Below are 15325 nucleotides of genomic sequence, written 5' to 3' on the forward strand. Positions count from 1 at the left end.
GCTACAGACAGTTGTGAGCCACCACGTGGTGTTGGGAAGCAAACCCAGGTCCTCCGCCAGAACAAGTGCTCTCAACCACTGCTGGGCCTCCCCTCTCGCTCCCTAACACTTTTCCCCCCTTGAGGCAGAATTTTATTTGTTCCCCACTGCCTCCACCTTACCAACACTGGGATTTTAAGCTTGTGCCACCAAGTCTGGTTTATGTGGTGCTGGGGATCAAACCCAGGTTTCTTGCATGCTAGGCAAATCCTCTACCAACTGAGCTAAGTTCCCAGCCCCCCCTGGGAAGGCTCAAGGCCAAAGAGAATATGGACACTGTGCTCTCTCTCTCTCCCTTTTCACTAGGCTGCCAGCAGCAACTGGTGGGAAGAATAAAGCCCAGAAGGATGGGGCGCAAAATTCAGGGAAGGCTCCTAAACTGAAGCTCTGCTTAGAGAGGGGAGGAAGAGACATGGAAGAGACCAGACAGGAGGCTGGTGAGAATCCTTCAGAGCAAGAGTCATGGAGAGTTGTGCCCAGGTACTGTCTTACCTTTAGGGAGCGCAGCTAAACACTTGGCATCAAGGCCTCGCCTGTGGTTGGTAGGCTCTTCTTTATCGTCAAAGCAAAACTCTTTCTGAAAGCTAAAAGTTATTCCATTAATACAGCATTAAATCAGGATGTAGAATATTAAGTGAAAAATACGAAGTATAAAACCCATGCTGTCAATCAAATGTAAGTATGTGTGTTATACTGATGACTTTTTTCACTTATTTACATTTATGTTAATATGGTAATGTGTGTATATGTATTCAACTGTGTATTACACTGGCATTAGTAGCTGCTTATTGTGTGTGGTGGGAAAAACACAGCCAAACTTGTGAACCATATTCCTCTATTCAGACTAGCAACACTCTCTTGATCCCAGAACAGCTGAGTGAGTCAGGCTTACACACCCAACCTTCCAGGGCTACAACCTCTTCCTCAGAAAGCCAGCAGCTTTGTTGAGGCAGTCTGGATGCTTTTTCCAGAAATGAATTATATTTATATTATAGGTGCCTTCAAACCATTAAACAGCAGCCAGGGCAAAAGGGAGGAAAGTCCCAAGAAAAAGTCCTAATTACAAGAGGAAGTGAAGGGGAGACGGGTACAAGAACGGAGCGCGTCCTGTCTCCTCCCCATGTACTGACCCTAGCCCCAGCCACGATCCCCATTGTCTTCACGAGACTCCAGGTCCGCACGACCCGGAGGTGTCTAAACGCCTGGCCACTGGCTGGCCTGCTTTGCAGTTGTTGCTGTGGTTTGAATATTTATTTCCACCAGGGCTGGCTTCTTGCTAATTATCCAAAGGTGAATTAGAGGACAGGGAAGGTGAAACCCTGCCACCTCATAATTTGGGCTTTCTTTGCTGGTGTCCAGTGGACTGTATTTCTTGTAATGCATACAGCCCCTCATGCCATTGGCACATTGGACATTTGCTGTCCTGCCAGGTGGGCTACTGCAGTCAGCTCACACATGAAATAGGAGCAATGGCTTATTAACTCTAGTGTCCCATTGAGCCAAAGTCACCAAAGTGTTTGACTTCCAATTTATACTTTTCCTATCCTTGACTAAATAATGCCTCCCTTCTCTCTCCTTGTCCTTATCTTTCTTTTTCTTATTTACTAGCTTTATTATAATTAAGATAATCTGCTAGGGAAAGGTTATGGAATGAGACCAAGGTGCCATTAAGACCTGAACCATGGGCAACTCAAATAATACATTTGTGCTTTTGTTAACTGTTATCCCGAGTCACGGTTCTCATTCACTTTATACTCAGATAGGCACCGGATATACCAGAGACTTTCCCGTGTAGTGTGTTTATAAGATCCACTCTCCAACAGTCAGCAGATTCAGACAACTCATTACTACAGTGTGAAGGAACCAAGTGCTCTGTAGCAAAGTGTCAGAGCCACAACAGATTAGGGACAAGAGCACCTGCTGGGAAGGGAGGCAGGCGCAGGGGTTGGCTCATCCTAGCACAATGATGTCCAGGTTGCGACCCATGCCGAAGTGCACTGGGGAGGACTCTGCACCTGGGCTTAGAATTGTCTGATTGTGTTGTGGGCAGCGGCCTACAGGGAAAGACCCAATGCAGCCACCTCGGGTGGCACACTCTTTCAGTTTTGCATTGTCTTACACCAGCAATGTGCTACAGGATCTGAGTATACCGCAGGTAAATTAGACTGGCACCCATAATGCCCCGAGGGCAAGGAAGTTGACCACAAGAATTCACAAGGGCAGGTGGGTGGGTGCAGAGAGGGAGGCAAGAAAGGAAGATGGGTGGGAGGGAGAAAGTGACAGGAGGGACCAGGCTAAGCCCTTGCTTAAAAATCAAAAGCTCCCGGATGAACAGATTCAAAAGCTTAGAGGTGGGTAAGAGAAAAAGAAAGCTAACATCTCCTAAAATGCCAATTAATTACAAATGACACAAGCATACATTCTATTCCCCAAATGGTTCCCAGAAACAGCGTGGTGTATAGAAAAGTCGCTATTGTCTGGGAATACTGTTAAGTCATCTTGCTTCCCACAGAAAGAGAGACAGACAGACAGACAGACAGACAGACAGACACACACACACACACACACACACACACAAGCGTGTGTTTTGGAATTGAACCTGGTACTTTGCACAGGCTAGGTAGGAACTATACCACTGAGTCATGCCACCAGCTCTTGATATAACTAAATAAGACCCTGGGCAAAAACACACCACCAAACAAACTCGTGGGTTAGAAATCTGGGGGGCATGAGGTTCACTGGGAAGCATTTGCCTAGCATGTGTGAGGCCCTGAGTTCTATTCCCAGCTCTTCACAAGGACAGAAGGAGGGATTTAAGGGGTTATCTTAAAAGCCACCACATATCTCCAAAGCCTAAGAGTTCTTGAACACAGACTACGTTACCTGTCAGCTTTTCTTTGATGTGGGAATCCGATGAAGCTCAAGTTTTTCCTGTTGAAGTCTAAGGGAAAGAAATAGCACAATGTTAAAATAGTTACACAGTCACTTAGGAATATTCAAACGGGAAGATGCCCTTCAAATTCCCCTTGAACTTGTAATTTAAGTAAAAAGGACATTATTAACCAGATAACAAAACTGGCACCTTCTGAGAATCAAACTCGACACACGAATCTCACACGTAAAGCTCTGGTTTGCTCTCTTCCCTTCTGAAGGGGCCCCTGCCCAGCTCACAGGTTAAACAAACACTCTGACATCCTTCAGAGCCATTTCAACTAGTTATGGAAAAAAAAAAAAAAAGAACTCAAACAATTAAATACCAAATAACTGTTATATACTGAGGAGGGGGGAAAAGAGAAAATCATTAGGCGATTTGGGTCAAGATAAGCAGAGAGAATGAGGTAATGGGCCTGGTGGATTAGAGATTCCTTTAGAGCAGGTGGGGAGGTGGGGGCGGCGCTGAAGAGCAATGGGTGTGTCTTTTCTGCTGTTATTAAAATCTAGACAACACATGTGCATGTTGTGCGGGTATGTGTGTGGAGGTTGGAGGACAACCTGCAGGAAACACATGCATATTGTGTGTGGGTATGCATGGGCCACAGTACAATGTGGAGATCGGAGGACAGGCAACCTGCAGGAAACACATGCATGTTGTGTGTGGGTATGCATGGGCCACAGTACAATGTGGAGGTCGGAGGACAGGCAACCTGCAGGAGACACATGCATATTGTGTGTGGGTATGCATGGGCCACAGTACAATGTGGAGGTCGGAGGACAGGCAACCTGCAGGAGACACATGCATGTTGTGTGTGGGTATGCATGGGCCACAGTACAATGTGGAGGTTGGAGGACAGGCAACCTGCAGGAGTCAGTTCTCTCTACCGTGTACGTCCTTGGACTCGAACTCAAGTCATTGAACTCAGGGGCAAGTGCTGCCTGGTGAGCAAGCCCACTGGACAGACTCATTTATTTTTGAAGATAGGATATATGATGTAAAGACAGCTGGTAACAATTCCGTACAGGAAAATCACACATCCAGGGTGAACGTGTTAATGAAAACCAGGCGGAGACAGGATATAGAATGGGTCTCACAGCCAGCAATCTGCTTTACAGCTTCAGGCACAGGGACCAAATACAAGCAGACCTGGGACAGAAGCTCCCTCCCTCAAGGAAGTACCTTTACGGTTTACTATTTAGAACCAGAGCCCCGACGGGATAAAGGTACAAGATAAAGCAGATGCCAACACTTCTTTATCCATCCAAACACATCTTAGGTCCTAGAAACTGGAAATTCGGGCCAACACGGAGGCACAGTGAAATGAAAAGTATAAAGCCAACTAGACATCCAGGTTTCATCCCAAGCACACACATGCATCCTGTCATAACTATCTGAAGAAAGACAATTCTGATTGAAAAATAAAAAAGCTAACGAATGTTATAAAAGGAAGTTCCCGAACTGTTCTAGTCTAGTCCCAACAGAACACTTGTGCTATGAAATATCCTGGGTAGATAATGACTGGATTTCAAATCGGCATTTAAATACCCACAGCATCTCACTTTTGTTCCAACACCACATATGTAACAGCACTTCAGCAATCAGATGGGAAACATTTCTATTTCTCGGCTGGAAAAGAAGCCACTGAAAAGACAGTATTTTCTCCAAACTGTCTCACATGAAGAGTTAAGAAAAAGAGACTCACCCACCACTGCCTGTTGGAAATAAGTTCACATGCAAGACATGTAGTTCCAGAAAATATTTTAGGTATAGCGAAGCATATCCAGAATCTGATCCAATATTTGGAATTTAATTAGCAACTTTGCTATACAAAAGCTTTTGTGGTTTAGCAACGAAAGATAAAAGACATTTTTCAGCAATTATAGGTGTAGTTAGGGATTCTGATAGTTAAAGCATCCTTTCAGAGAGAGAGAGTCAACTAGCCGACTAGCTGGATGCTGGAGAATACTGGATTCCACAGCAAAGACATTAGAAAATGGATACAGAAATGCATTTTCCATATTTCCCCATCTTACCTTGTTTCTCGGAAAATCTGAAGGCTCCCAGGCAGCTAGAAAGCCCTGGGTTCCTGAACATGGTTGCACACAGAACACTGGGGCACCACCAGCCTGATTTGACAGCTAATTCTTAACCAGCAGTGGCCTTGGGCCGCTTTCAGCAAAATTGGGTTGCAAATTTCCAGAGTGCAGGGCTAGAGTGAGCAACCAGGCACGTGTGTCTTCCAGCTTACAGTGAACACAAAGCAAAAGGCTGCAACAAATCCGATCCCGTCATCAGATTACAAGCAGAAATTAGAGCTGGAGATGCTTGCAAACTGGGTTCCAGGGAGAGAGCACTTCGGATTATGCCCCAGCAAGGCCTCGGGGAATCACAGAGAACACTTTGCCCAAGAAGAAATGCAGAGACCTAACGATTGTGCCAGCCTCGAAAAGAACTCTCCCACGTTTCTGAAAACCAAATAGCCCCAAAGAAGAAAACCCCACAGAGGGACTCAACGTGTTGGGGCGCGGTGAGGTGCCTAAGTGTTCCCAGGCTGCCCCAAGCTTGGCTTTGGCTGAGCTAAATAAAATATTTCACTTAACCGGGAGCCAAAAATTCATACTTAAGAGTTAAGATTTATAAGCAACATATGAGCAAAACTGTGGAAAAAGAAAAGGCAGATATTACCAGGAGAGTCAACCATTTTAATTTGAGACAGAAGACATTAAGCTTTAGCAATAAGGCTGCTGCCTGCTCTCTCCAACTGCAGTCTGTAGCGGGTGGACTCAAATCTGGATAATGAATTTGGAAGAACAATCGGCAATAATTAGAGATGGATTGTTTCCTCCCTACAAAGGGACGTTCAAGAAACCCACAGGAAACAGGCTCCATTACAGGAGAAGAAAACAGGACTAAGGAGGTAACCTGCTTCCAGGAGACAATGAGAGAAATGGATCAACGGGGAGCAGGGTCAAGAACATTATTTGGCTCAACTCCATGCAGTAGCAGGGACCCTGAGTTTGTCTGCCTTTGTATCTTTGGCCTTGAACATGCATTTGGATCTAACCAGCATACAGTAGGTCTGCAGTAAATATCTGCAGAATGACCGTATGAAATAATGGAATCGTCTTTTCTGAAAACTTTGGACTTTGGGGTCTACTATCAATCCAGTTCAGCTTAGATACAAATACAGCTGGAAATGAGGAATCAATGGATGGACAGATGGATGGTGGGGTAGATGGGCGAGTGTGCTACTCTCTGAAACTAAAAGACACTCTACACTCTCAGGTAGAGGAACATGGGTGCTAGCTGGTGGCACTGTGTGGGGAGGTGATGGATGTCTGAGGAAGGAAGCATGGCTGGCAGAGGTGGGTCACTGAGACAGCCTGTGGGGGTTACTGTCCAAGCTCTCTGCTTCTCAATCCACTGAGATGTGAGGAGCCTCAGGTGCGCAGTCCACAGCAATGGATCCCACTGTGCTTTCCTGACAAGATGAACTGTATGCTCTTTTTTTTTTTTTTTTTGGTTTTTTCGAGACAGGGTTTCTCTGTGTAGTTTTGCGCCTTTCCTGGAGCTCACTTGGTAGCCCAGGCTGGCCTCGAACTCACAGCGATCCGCCTGGCTCTGCCTCCCGAGTGCTGGGATTAAAGGCGTGCGCCACCACCGCCCGGCGAACTGTATGCTCTTAAGTTGAGACCCTAAATCCTTTCTCCTTGTTGTTTCTGTCAGGTGTTTTACCACGGTTGCCAAAGAGGAGCTGAGACAGTCTGAGACTGTAGGACACCAACAGTCAGGGTTTTGTAAAACCGGCGGGAGAGAGACCTTGGTGGGTTGGAGCCAAGGGGCACCACGGAGGGTGAGAAAAAAGACCTGCCAGGCAGACACAGCAGGTGTCGGTCACAGAGGTGGGAGCCTGGGGGAAAGACACACCATGCAGGCCATACTCACATGGAAAGTTTTATTAGGGAAGGGAAAGGGACAGGGGGAAGAGAGGAAGAAAGGAGATGCAGAGCAACCTCGTGGGAAGAGAGAGGTAGGAAGAGAGGAAGGGAGAGGGAAAGAGAGAAAGGAGAGGGAGAGGGAGAGGGAGAGGGAGGGAGGGAGGGAGAGAGAGAGAGAGAGAGAGAGAGAGAGAGAGAGAGAGAGAGAGAGATGCACACACAACCTCCTGGGAATAGAGAGCAAAGCAGGAGGGGTTTTGTCTTAAAGCAGACTTTATGTAGAATGAAGTAGTCAGGACACTGGGCAGGCCAAGGTATTGCCCACTTATTGGCTGGGCCCCCAAGGGGTGGGTCTGAAAGCTAACACAGGGTCCTTCTGGTGTTTTCTCTACGTGCTCAGTTACTTCTTGTTAGCTCAGGAAATGGTATATAAAATTGTTAAAAATAAAAATTGAACAAACAGAAACAAACCATGGAGGAACACTAAGTACTGTGGATACAGTCCACCACGGGGGGGGTGGGGGGTGGACTGCTGAATGTTCATCTTTTGGGCAGGGGATGGGTGTCACACGAACTCTGTAGAGTGAGGGAAATGATGCTTGGGAACAAAGACAGAAGAGGATTAGAAGAATTGCTAGAATTGTTGGCCTCGCCTCTTAGCCCAACACAAAGCAGATGTCATGGAAGAAAGAAAGAAAAAAGTTCTTTATGAAACAGTGGGTATAGAACTGAATCTTCTCCTAAATGTTCTATCTGTAGGAAACCTAGTGAGATCAACGAAACCTACATTTCATGTCAATAGGAAGCATCTATGAGGGACTGGAGAGGTGGTTCATTGGGTAAGGATACTTGCTGTGATATGTGACAAAGGGCAGACGTGTTAGCCCCCCAGGGACAGCACAGCTCACTGCTGTAGCTCAGACTCCAGGGGCCCTTGCAATACAAGAGACAGCTGTTCTTGCAGAGGTCCCTCTCATAAGGAGTATATGGGAACAAGAGCAGCCAAGAGGGAGACTACCAACTTCCGAACTGGTAAATGGCCACTCGGTTTCTAATGATGTGGAGACCTGCATCCTTTGCGTCCTCACTTCCGTGCTTAGTGCTTGCAGGCACTGGACCCATCGTGTCTTCCCAAAGCCTGCCAGGGAGAGCCTGGGATGTCTCCACTGCAGATGAAAAAGCTGAGATAGATGGTGTGGGGATATTTCCTGGGGAGATGTAAAGTCTATTCACCACAGCTAGTGAGGGCATGGGCAGACCAAAGAGATGTCCTCCAAGTCCACCTTGTGTACCAGTGTATAACTGGGCCCCTGCACAGGGCGCATGAGTGAGGGGTAAGCCACAAGACATGGGTGATGACGCCCAGGTAGCTGCGGTACCTGGAAGTTCCCTGGACAACTCATGGGGTATCTACCAAAGAATCTCCCACTCAACTGTTCATCTATCACATAACCCAGAGAGGGGACTTGTGAGGGTCTATGTAAGGGAGTTTTACAGGCATGGTCTCCTAAGGGTCTCCTGTCGGGGAATCATAGCTGCTGTGATTCAAGACGGCAGTGGTCATGTCCAACCCAGAGGAAGTAACTGCAAAGCACATATTGTGTGTGTGTGTGTTTGTGTGTGTGTGTGTGTGTGTGTGTGTGTGTGTGTGTATCCATGGATGGGCTTCTTAGAAAATCTCCTTCCTTCTATTTTACCTTCTTCGGTCCCTCCCACCCTGCCTTCCTCCCTCCCCTCTGAGACAGGCTCTCAAGTATCTCAGGCCAGCTTCAGACTCACTCTGTAACCCAAGGTTGAACTCAAGCTCCCAAGCCTCCCCTTCCCCATCTCCAGAGTGCTGAGGTTAGAGGCAGGCACCACACAAGTATTTCGAGTTTATGCAGTGCTGGGGGTCGAACCCAGGGCTTCATGCATGCTAGGTAAACATACTGCCAACTGAGATACATCCCCGGTCCCGTAAAATGTATTTCTAAAGGCAAAACCACATTCTCTGGCTAGCCTAAAGACAGGGGTGTGAATGACAGTGAGGTCAGAATTAGGTGAGAACGTGTGTGGCCTCACTCTTAACCACAAGCGCATCACTGACCCCCACATGGTAACTATATGTATTGTGGAGATTTGGGGCATATTTGCTTCTGTGACAGCCTTGGGATGCCACCCTGTGTCTCCCAATGAAGATGAAAGCACTCCCAGCCTTCTTGGAAGACTGAGATGGGTGGAAATGGCAAGGTAGAACGGCGTGGATCAGCTATCCAGATATACGCCACTATGAGCTAATGACAATTTCTAAAATCAAGATGGGCCACAGAAACCGTTTTACCAAAACCTCACGTACACTTCTAAAGACGGTGTCCGGCCTGAAGTTCCATGGCTGAAGATACAGTTATTGCCTCACAAAGGAGGATGTTGTATGCCAGAACAACCCTAAATGGTATTCGCGGGTCTTTGGTGGATTTTATTTATGTGCTTAATCTGAGGTAGAATGGTCTGACTTGAGATAGTTCCACCAGTGGGAGCCCATTTAGGCTCCCCCATCCCCCTTTTATCACACGAGAGTTCTTCACGAATTCCACATTCTTTCCCCCCACTGTGTGCTCCCAAAGTGCTCTGTGGGTTCTGCTTCATAGGCATATTTTGGACAAGTCTGCAAATAAAATTTTACCTTCCATCATGACGTAAGGTAATTTAAACCAGGCTGTGTGTGCAGGGATGAAAGGGCAGAAGTACTTTCAACAATAAGATATATTACAACTCGCAGCTACCTCTTTATCAGATGTGTTGAAAGAAAACCAGGCCTTTTTACATGGCAGAATTCCCTTTCTGAGGCAAAAGCTTACTGAAATCTTCTTAAAGAGTCATTAGTGTCTTTGAAATAAAACTTCAAGTGGAAAGTGTCAACAATTGTCATGAAAAAATGAACCATAAAGATTTCAACTTGAATTAGGGTCTCTTACTAATGATTCTTGGGAAGAAAAGCTCAGGTTCCCTCAGCAAGTGGCCAAGGGATTCCTGGAGTAACAACAGAGGACCAGAGGGAGGTTCAGGTTTAAAATGTGCCCTGGGGGAGCGGGAGATCCCAGCTGGATCAAGAACAGAGAGGGAGAACAAGGAATAGGAGACCATGGTAAATGAAGACCACCTGAGAATAGGAAGAAGCAAAGTGCTAGAGAGGCCCACAGAAATCCACAAAGATACCCCACAATAGACCTGCTGGCAATGGTCGAGAGACAGCCCGAACTGACCTACTCAGGTGATGGGATGGCCAAACACCCTAATTGTCGTGCTAGAAAACCCATCCAACGACTGAGGGATCTGGATGCAGAGATCCATGGCTGGGCCCCGGGTGGAGCTCCAGGAGTCTAATTGGCGAGAAAGAGGAGGGTTTATATGAGCGAGAATTGTTGAAACCAAGGTTGGATAAAGCACAGGGACAAATAGCCAAACGAATGGAAACACATGAACTATGAACCAATGGCTCAGGGGCCCCCAACTGGATCAGGCCCTCTGAATGGGTGAGACAGTCGATTGGCTTGATCTGTTTGGGAGGCATCCAGGCAGTGGGACCGGGTCCTGGGCTCATTGCATGAGTTGGCTGTTTGAAACCTGAGGCTTATGCAGGGTCGCTGGGCTTGGCCTGGGAGGAGGGGACTGGACCTGCCTGGACTGAGTCTACCAGGTTGATCTCAATCCTCGGGGGAGGCTTTGCCCTGGAGGAGGTAGGAATGGGGGGTGGGCTGGGGGGAAGGGGAGGGGGGCAGGAGGGGGGAGAACAAGGGAATCCGTGGCTGATATGTAGAACTGAATTGTATTGTAAAATAAAATAAAAAAAAAAAAATGTGCCCTGGGGATGAGGGTGCAGCTCACCAATGCATGGACTTGCTCAGAATGCACAAGGCCCCAGATAGGCTTGACGGCCGGTATCGCAGCATGAACAGACAGGAATAGAAATAAAGTAAACACTGAAATATGCAGACAATGGAGTGCTAGCTAGCCTTCAAAAGCAGGGGTGTTCTGAGACATGCTCCATGAGGGAAACCAAGGCTAGTACACTAACTGAGATGAACCAGCCAAATACTGCATGGCTCCCTTTAGCTGAGGTCCCTGCAATAGTCAAATACAGAGTCAGGGAGGGAAGAGTTCCAGGAAGAGGAGGGGATGTCTCAGGCGTGTCCAGAGCGTCCAGGGAGCGGCACTAAGAACACGTGTAGCCTATGTGAAGCATCAACCCACGAAGGTTCTGAAACAGGACTTGGTCAACACAGTCCCAGCACTTACTGTCCACAATATGCAGCACCTCCTGAAACACTGTGGGGTGGCATGCGGCAGCTTGACTGAGAAAGTACTCTCATGCTGCAGGGGATCTGACATTATCTCAGTCACCAAGGGAGACGGAGGAAGGCTTCTCCCAACCCCACCCCTCAAAACTCACTCACTGCTTGATGCTTTGTACATGAACAGATGCAAGGAAACATCATTTGCTAGGAGGGTTTTTATGAGTCTTCCAGGACAGGTGCGGACATGACACCCGATGGCTCACATGTGTTCTAGAACTATATGAGAATAACTGGAAGGAGCTTGACTATACCTGGGACTCTCAAAGGGCATCTTAAGTAGAGCAGTGGCAATGATCAGCATCCTGCCATCCAGAGGCTGCCAGTGCTTTCCACTGGTGTCATTAATTGGTACCCAATATGCACTCTGGGAGGCTCCCAGGGCATTTGCTAACTAGTGGAGGAACACCAGTGAGAGACAAATGCTCCTAATACCTTTGCTCAGGTGTCACTGAGTCCGGGTAGGCAGACAGGGTATCCAAAGGAAGGTTGTATAGGAAAATGGAAGACACAGTCCTTGTTGGGTTGAAATGGCTAGACAGGTTTATACAAACAAGTGTGTTCAATGCCTCATCCATAAGGCAAATGATGCCAGGCTTGAGTGGCCCTCCAAGTCACCTACTTGTTAAGCATAAAAGCCTCCCCAGCCTCATGGGATTACAGCAGGGTCTGAAGTTGAAACATCAGTGCAAAACCATGTGACGTCCAACTCAAAGACATGGGGTTAGATGGGGAGCACTCCCTTGAGAAAGTGCTGAGAGTGAGCTCACCTAGGAGGGAGGTCATAGCTGCAGGTGGATGGGGAAGAGGAGCGGGGTGTACCAGACACCCCGCCTGGGAGGAGAACCTGGGAGCAAATGTGTAAATGGATCCTGTCGGACCACTAAGAAGTGAGAAGGGAGGCAATGGGCAGTCTCTGAAAACCCCAGAGCCATCTTGGGAGTTCAGTAGGAGAAAAAAACAGCAAAGTGCAGATTCTCATCATATGTTGCCACTGAGCTAAAATATATCATGCTGTATTTTCAGACAGGGAGAAAATACCTAGGAATGGAGATGTTGTAACCCAGCCCTTCTTCGTATGTGGCTTCAGGGTCTACAGACAGTGGGATGGAAAGGCATATAAAAAGATGTATTATCTATCTGCCTGTCCACCCATTTACCTATCCATCATCTATATCCTCCCTTTCCTTTCATTTCTTCCTTCCCTCATCAATCATATGTTCGTATCCTCTGTCTCCCTGCCTGCCTTTCTCTCTCTCCCACACACACTCTATCTCTCTCATTGTAATCCTCCACAGATATTCACTTGGCCCATGGTCTTGGTTTCCATCACCACACATAACCCAAGAGCCACCAATCACTGGCTGTTTGAGGCCTATGCAACAACGGTTGCCCGGGATACACAGAGGATTCAGTGCTGTGAGATGAAGGTGTGAACTGGAACTAGTCCCCCATTCTCCGCAGAACTCTTCCAGTTCAGTTAGCATCTTCTCCCAGTTGGGATACAGCTCAGAGGAGGAGAGAAGGCTTAGCATGTATGAGGTCTGGTTCCAATCCCCAGTGGTACTTTATTCTTGTACTCATTGACCTGTCCTGACTTCGGCAGTGTGCACAGTCAGTTCTCCATGTTCTCGGACCAAAAATGTAGTTGAGTCTATGATAACATCTGTGCTGAATACCTGCAGATGTTTTTGTCATTACTGCTTGTGCTGGCTAGTCATATGTCACCTTGACACAACCTCAACTGAGAAAATGTCTTCATAAGATCCAGCTGTAAGGCATTTTCTTAATTAGCAATTGATGGAGGAGGGCTGAGTGGGTGATGCTGTCTCTGGGCTGGCGGTCCCAGGTTCTGTAAGAGAGCAGACTGAGCAAATCAGGGGAAGCAAGCCAGTAAGCAGCACCCCTCAATGGCTCTGCATCAATTCCTGACTCCAGAATCCTGCCCTATTTGAGTTCCTATCCTGACATCCTAAATGATAAACATGCTGTGGAAGTGTAAGCCAAATAAATCCTTTCCTCCCCAATTTGCTTGTTGGTCGTGGTATTTCATCACAGCAATAGAAACCCTAAGATACTATCTAAACAGCACAGTGTAACAGCTGGTTCTATCTAGAGATGGTTTAAAGGAGGGTGTATTTAAATTGCACATGGATGTCATGGGATGCTGTACAGAGTATTTTAGCACTCTTGTGCTTAAGTCTCCTTCGGGAGTCCTGGAAACCAAGGCCTGAAGTGACCTTGGGGCACTCAAGTAACCAAGTGAGTTCCTTCCTTTAGTGAGGTTCCAGACTATAGGAAGACATCACCTATCAAGCTAAAGACACATTTTTAAACAAAGTACCAAAGCCCTCAAACCCCTGCTACCCACTGATTCTTTTGAAGTATCTCTCTTGCTTCCTGTGGGCCAATCATGTACATATGCCCACCCTATCCATGAGCAGTTCTCTCTAGGGAGAATGAGAGACAGGTCCCTGGAACCTTAGACCCAGACAGAGCCATGTTCAAAGAAAAGCTGTCTTTGCTACAGGGTTGCTGTGAGGATCGAATCCTGAAAGCAGGAGCAGCTGGAACAGTGCATGTCAGAATCTGTAAGCTGTGCTGTCCTAGACACTTGCATGTTTAATATTTTTATTGTTGCTCCAGTACAGCTTGTCACTTCACAGGAGCTGAGATGGTGTAACACAACTAAATGAAGCAGCATCATATGATTGTAATAATAATAATAATAATAATAATAATAATAATAGTAATTTTCTTCCCTTTGAAAAGGCAAAGCATGGGCTTGGGGGTGGAGCTCACTGGAGCCCTGAATCCCATCCCCAGCACCGCAAACAAAAACAAGATAAAGAAGCAAACATGTAAATACACCCCAAAGAGTGGTTACTCGTCAACATCAAACCTGTTCTTTTAAAATGCATTTTAATTTTCCTCCCCCATTAAAAAGTTGATGTATTAACATTATTACTTGTGTGTGTGTGTGTGTGTGTGTGTGTGTGTGTGTGTGTGTGTGTGTGTGAGCTCAAGTGTGAAGACAAATTGTGCAGAGGTCAGCTCTCTCCATCCACCTTTATGGGAGAGTCGGGGTAGAACTCAGATCCCCAGGCTGCTCCTGAGAGTGACACCAGCTGAGCCACCTCCTTGCCCCGTCAACATCTGCCTTCCATCATTACGACTACATGCATGGAGCGTTTGCCCAGCATCCTTGAGGTCCTAGGTTTTATAGCTACCCCACCCCTGCCCCCAAAGGGAAACAACCATTTCTGATAAAAGTCCATACTTCATAGAGTGAATCAGTACATGTTACACGGTAGAAAGAGCCCCAGGGAAACAAGATGAACCACTTTATCCTATGAGAAGTCATCCCCTACTACAGACTTCTTATTTTCTAACCATATCCTAAAGCATGTCTGCCAAGGAGCTTCACATATTCCTGTCATCGTAGAGCGCTATAATTAACTCAACGGTACTAGGCCATGCCTCCAGGGTGTGGACTCTCTTGCTCCTCACAGAACAGGAGTCCACTGCAGCAGGCCCTGCCAGTCTGGCCTCAGACACCAGCCTCCTGGGGCTGCCTAATAAGGTCATCTGCAAGTTGACTGGCTGGCTTATAGGTCACCCACTGTTTACCCTGCAAACCGGGCTGGCAGGCAAAGCAGGAGCCTACCTTTGGCAGACAAAGGGTTACCCATTGCCAAAACCTCTAAACGGACTGCACTGAGATCCATTAACATAATAATAGAAACTCCTCCCAGCAGAGGACAGACTTAGCTGAGGCGGTCTACTTTACCTGTTTGAAGTAAGGGTCCCTTCTGCAGGGCCTGGAGCTATTAAAAGGGAATTTCTTTTTCTTTCTGACTTCTTCCAGCCTTTTGAAGGTTCATCAGAGAACTCTTAAAAGGCAGTCTTCAGAAGACCCTGGGTAGCATGCCCATTTCTCCAGGCAATTCCCTGACTTCAAAATAGCAACCTACGGTGGCAAATATACGCATGTCCTGGATGCTTACAAGTCATTTCCTCGGTCAGGTGCAGCCAACAATCTACAGCATTCCAGAAAATAAGCAAACACCCATTTTTTAAAA

At 47.0% G+C, this 15325-nt stretch overlaps 1 protein-coding gene across 36 annotated transcripts in view; it reads right to left on the reverse strand.

Moving 5' to 3' along the window:
- Nucleotides 1-15325, reverse strand: part of Svil (supervillin) — a 208478-nt gene that overhangs the window by 83922 nt on the left and 109231 nt on the right. For all 36 annotated transcript variants that reach the window (XM_076572497.1, XM_076572514.1, XM_076572515.1 and 33 more), the window contains 2 exons: nucleotides 2923-2980; nucleotides 532-623 (listed from right to left, as the gene is read on the reverse strand). Coding sequence is in view for 26 of the 36 variants with exons in the window: in XM_076572488.1 (XP_076428603.1) it covers nucleotides 532-623; nucleotides 2923-2980 (150 nt within the window). In the remaining 10 variants the exon portion in view is untranslated. The remainder of the gene's footprint in view (nucleotides 1-531; nucleotides 624-2922; nucleotides 2981-15325) is intronic.

Source organism: Peromyscus maniculatus, chromosome 5 (assembly GCF_049852395.1).
Source record: "Peromyscus maniculatus bairdii isolate BWxNUB_F1_BW_parent chromosome 5, HU_Pman_BW_mat_3.1, whole genome shotgun sequence".
In the NCBI taxonomy this organism is placed as follows: domain Eukaryota; kingdom Metazoa; phylum Chordata; class Mammalia; order Rodentia; family Cricetidae; genus Peromyscus; species Peromyscus maniculatus.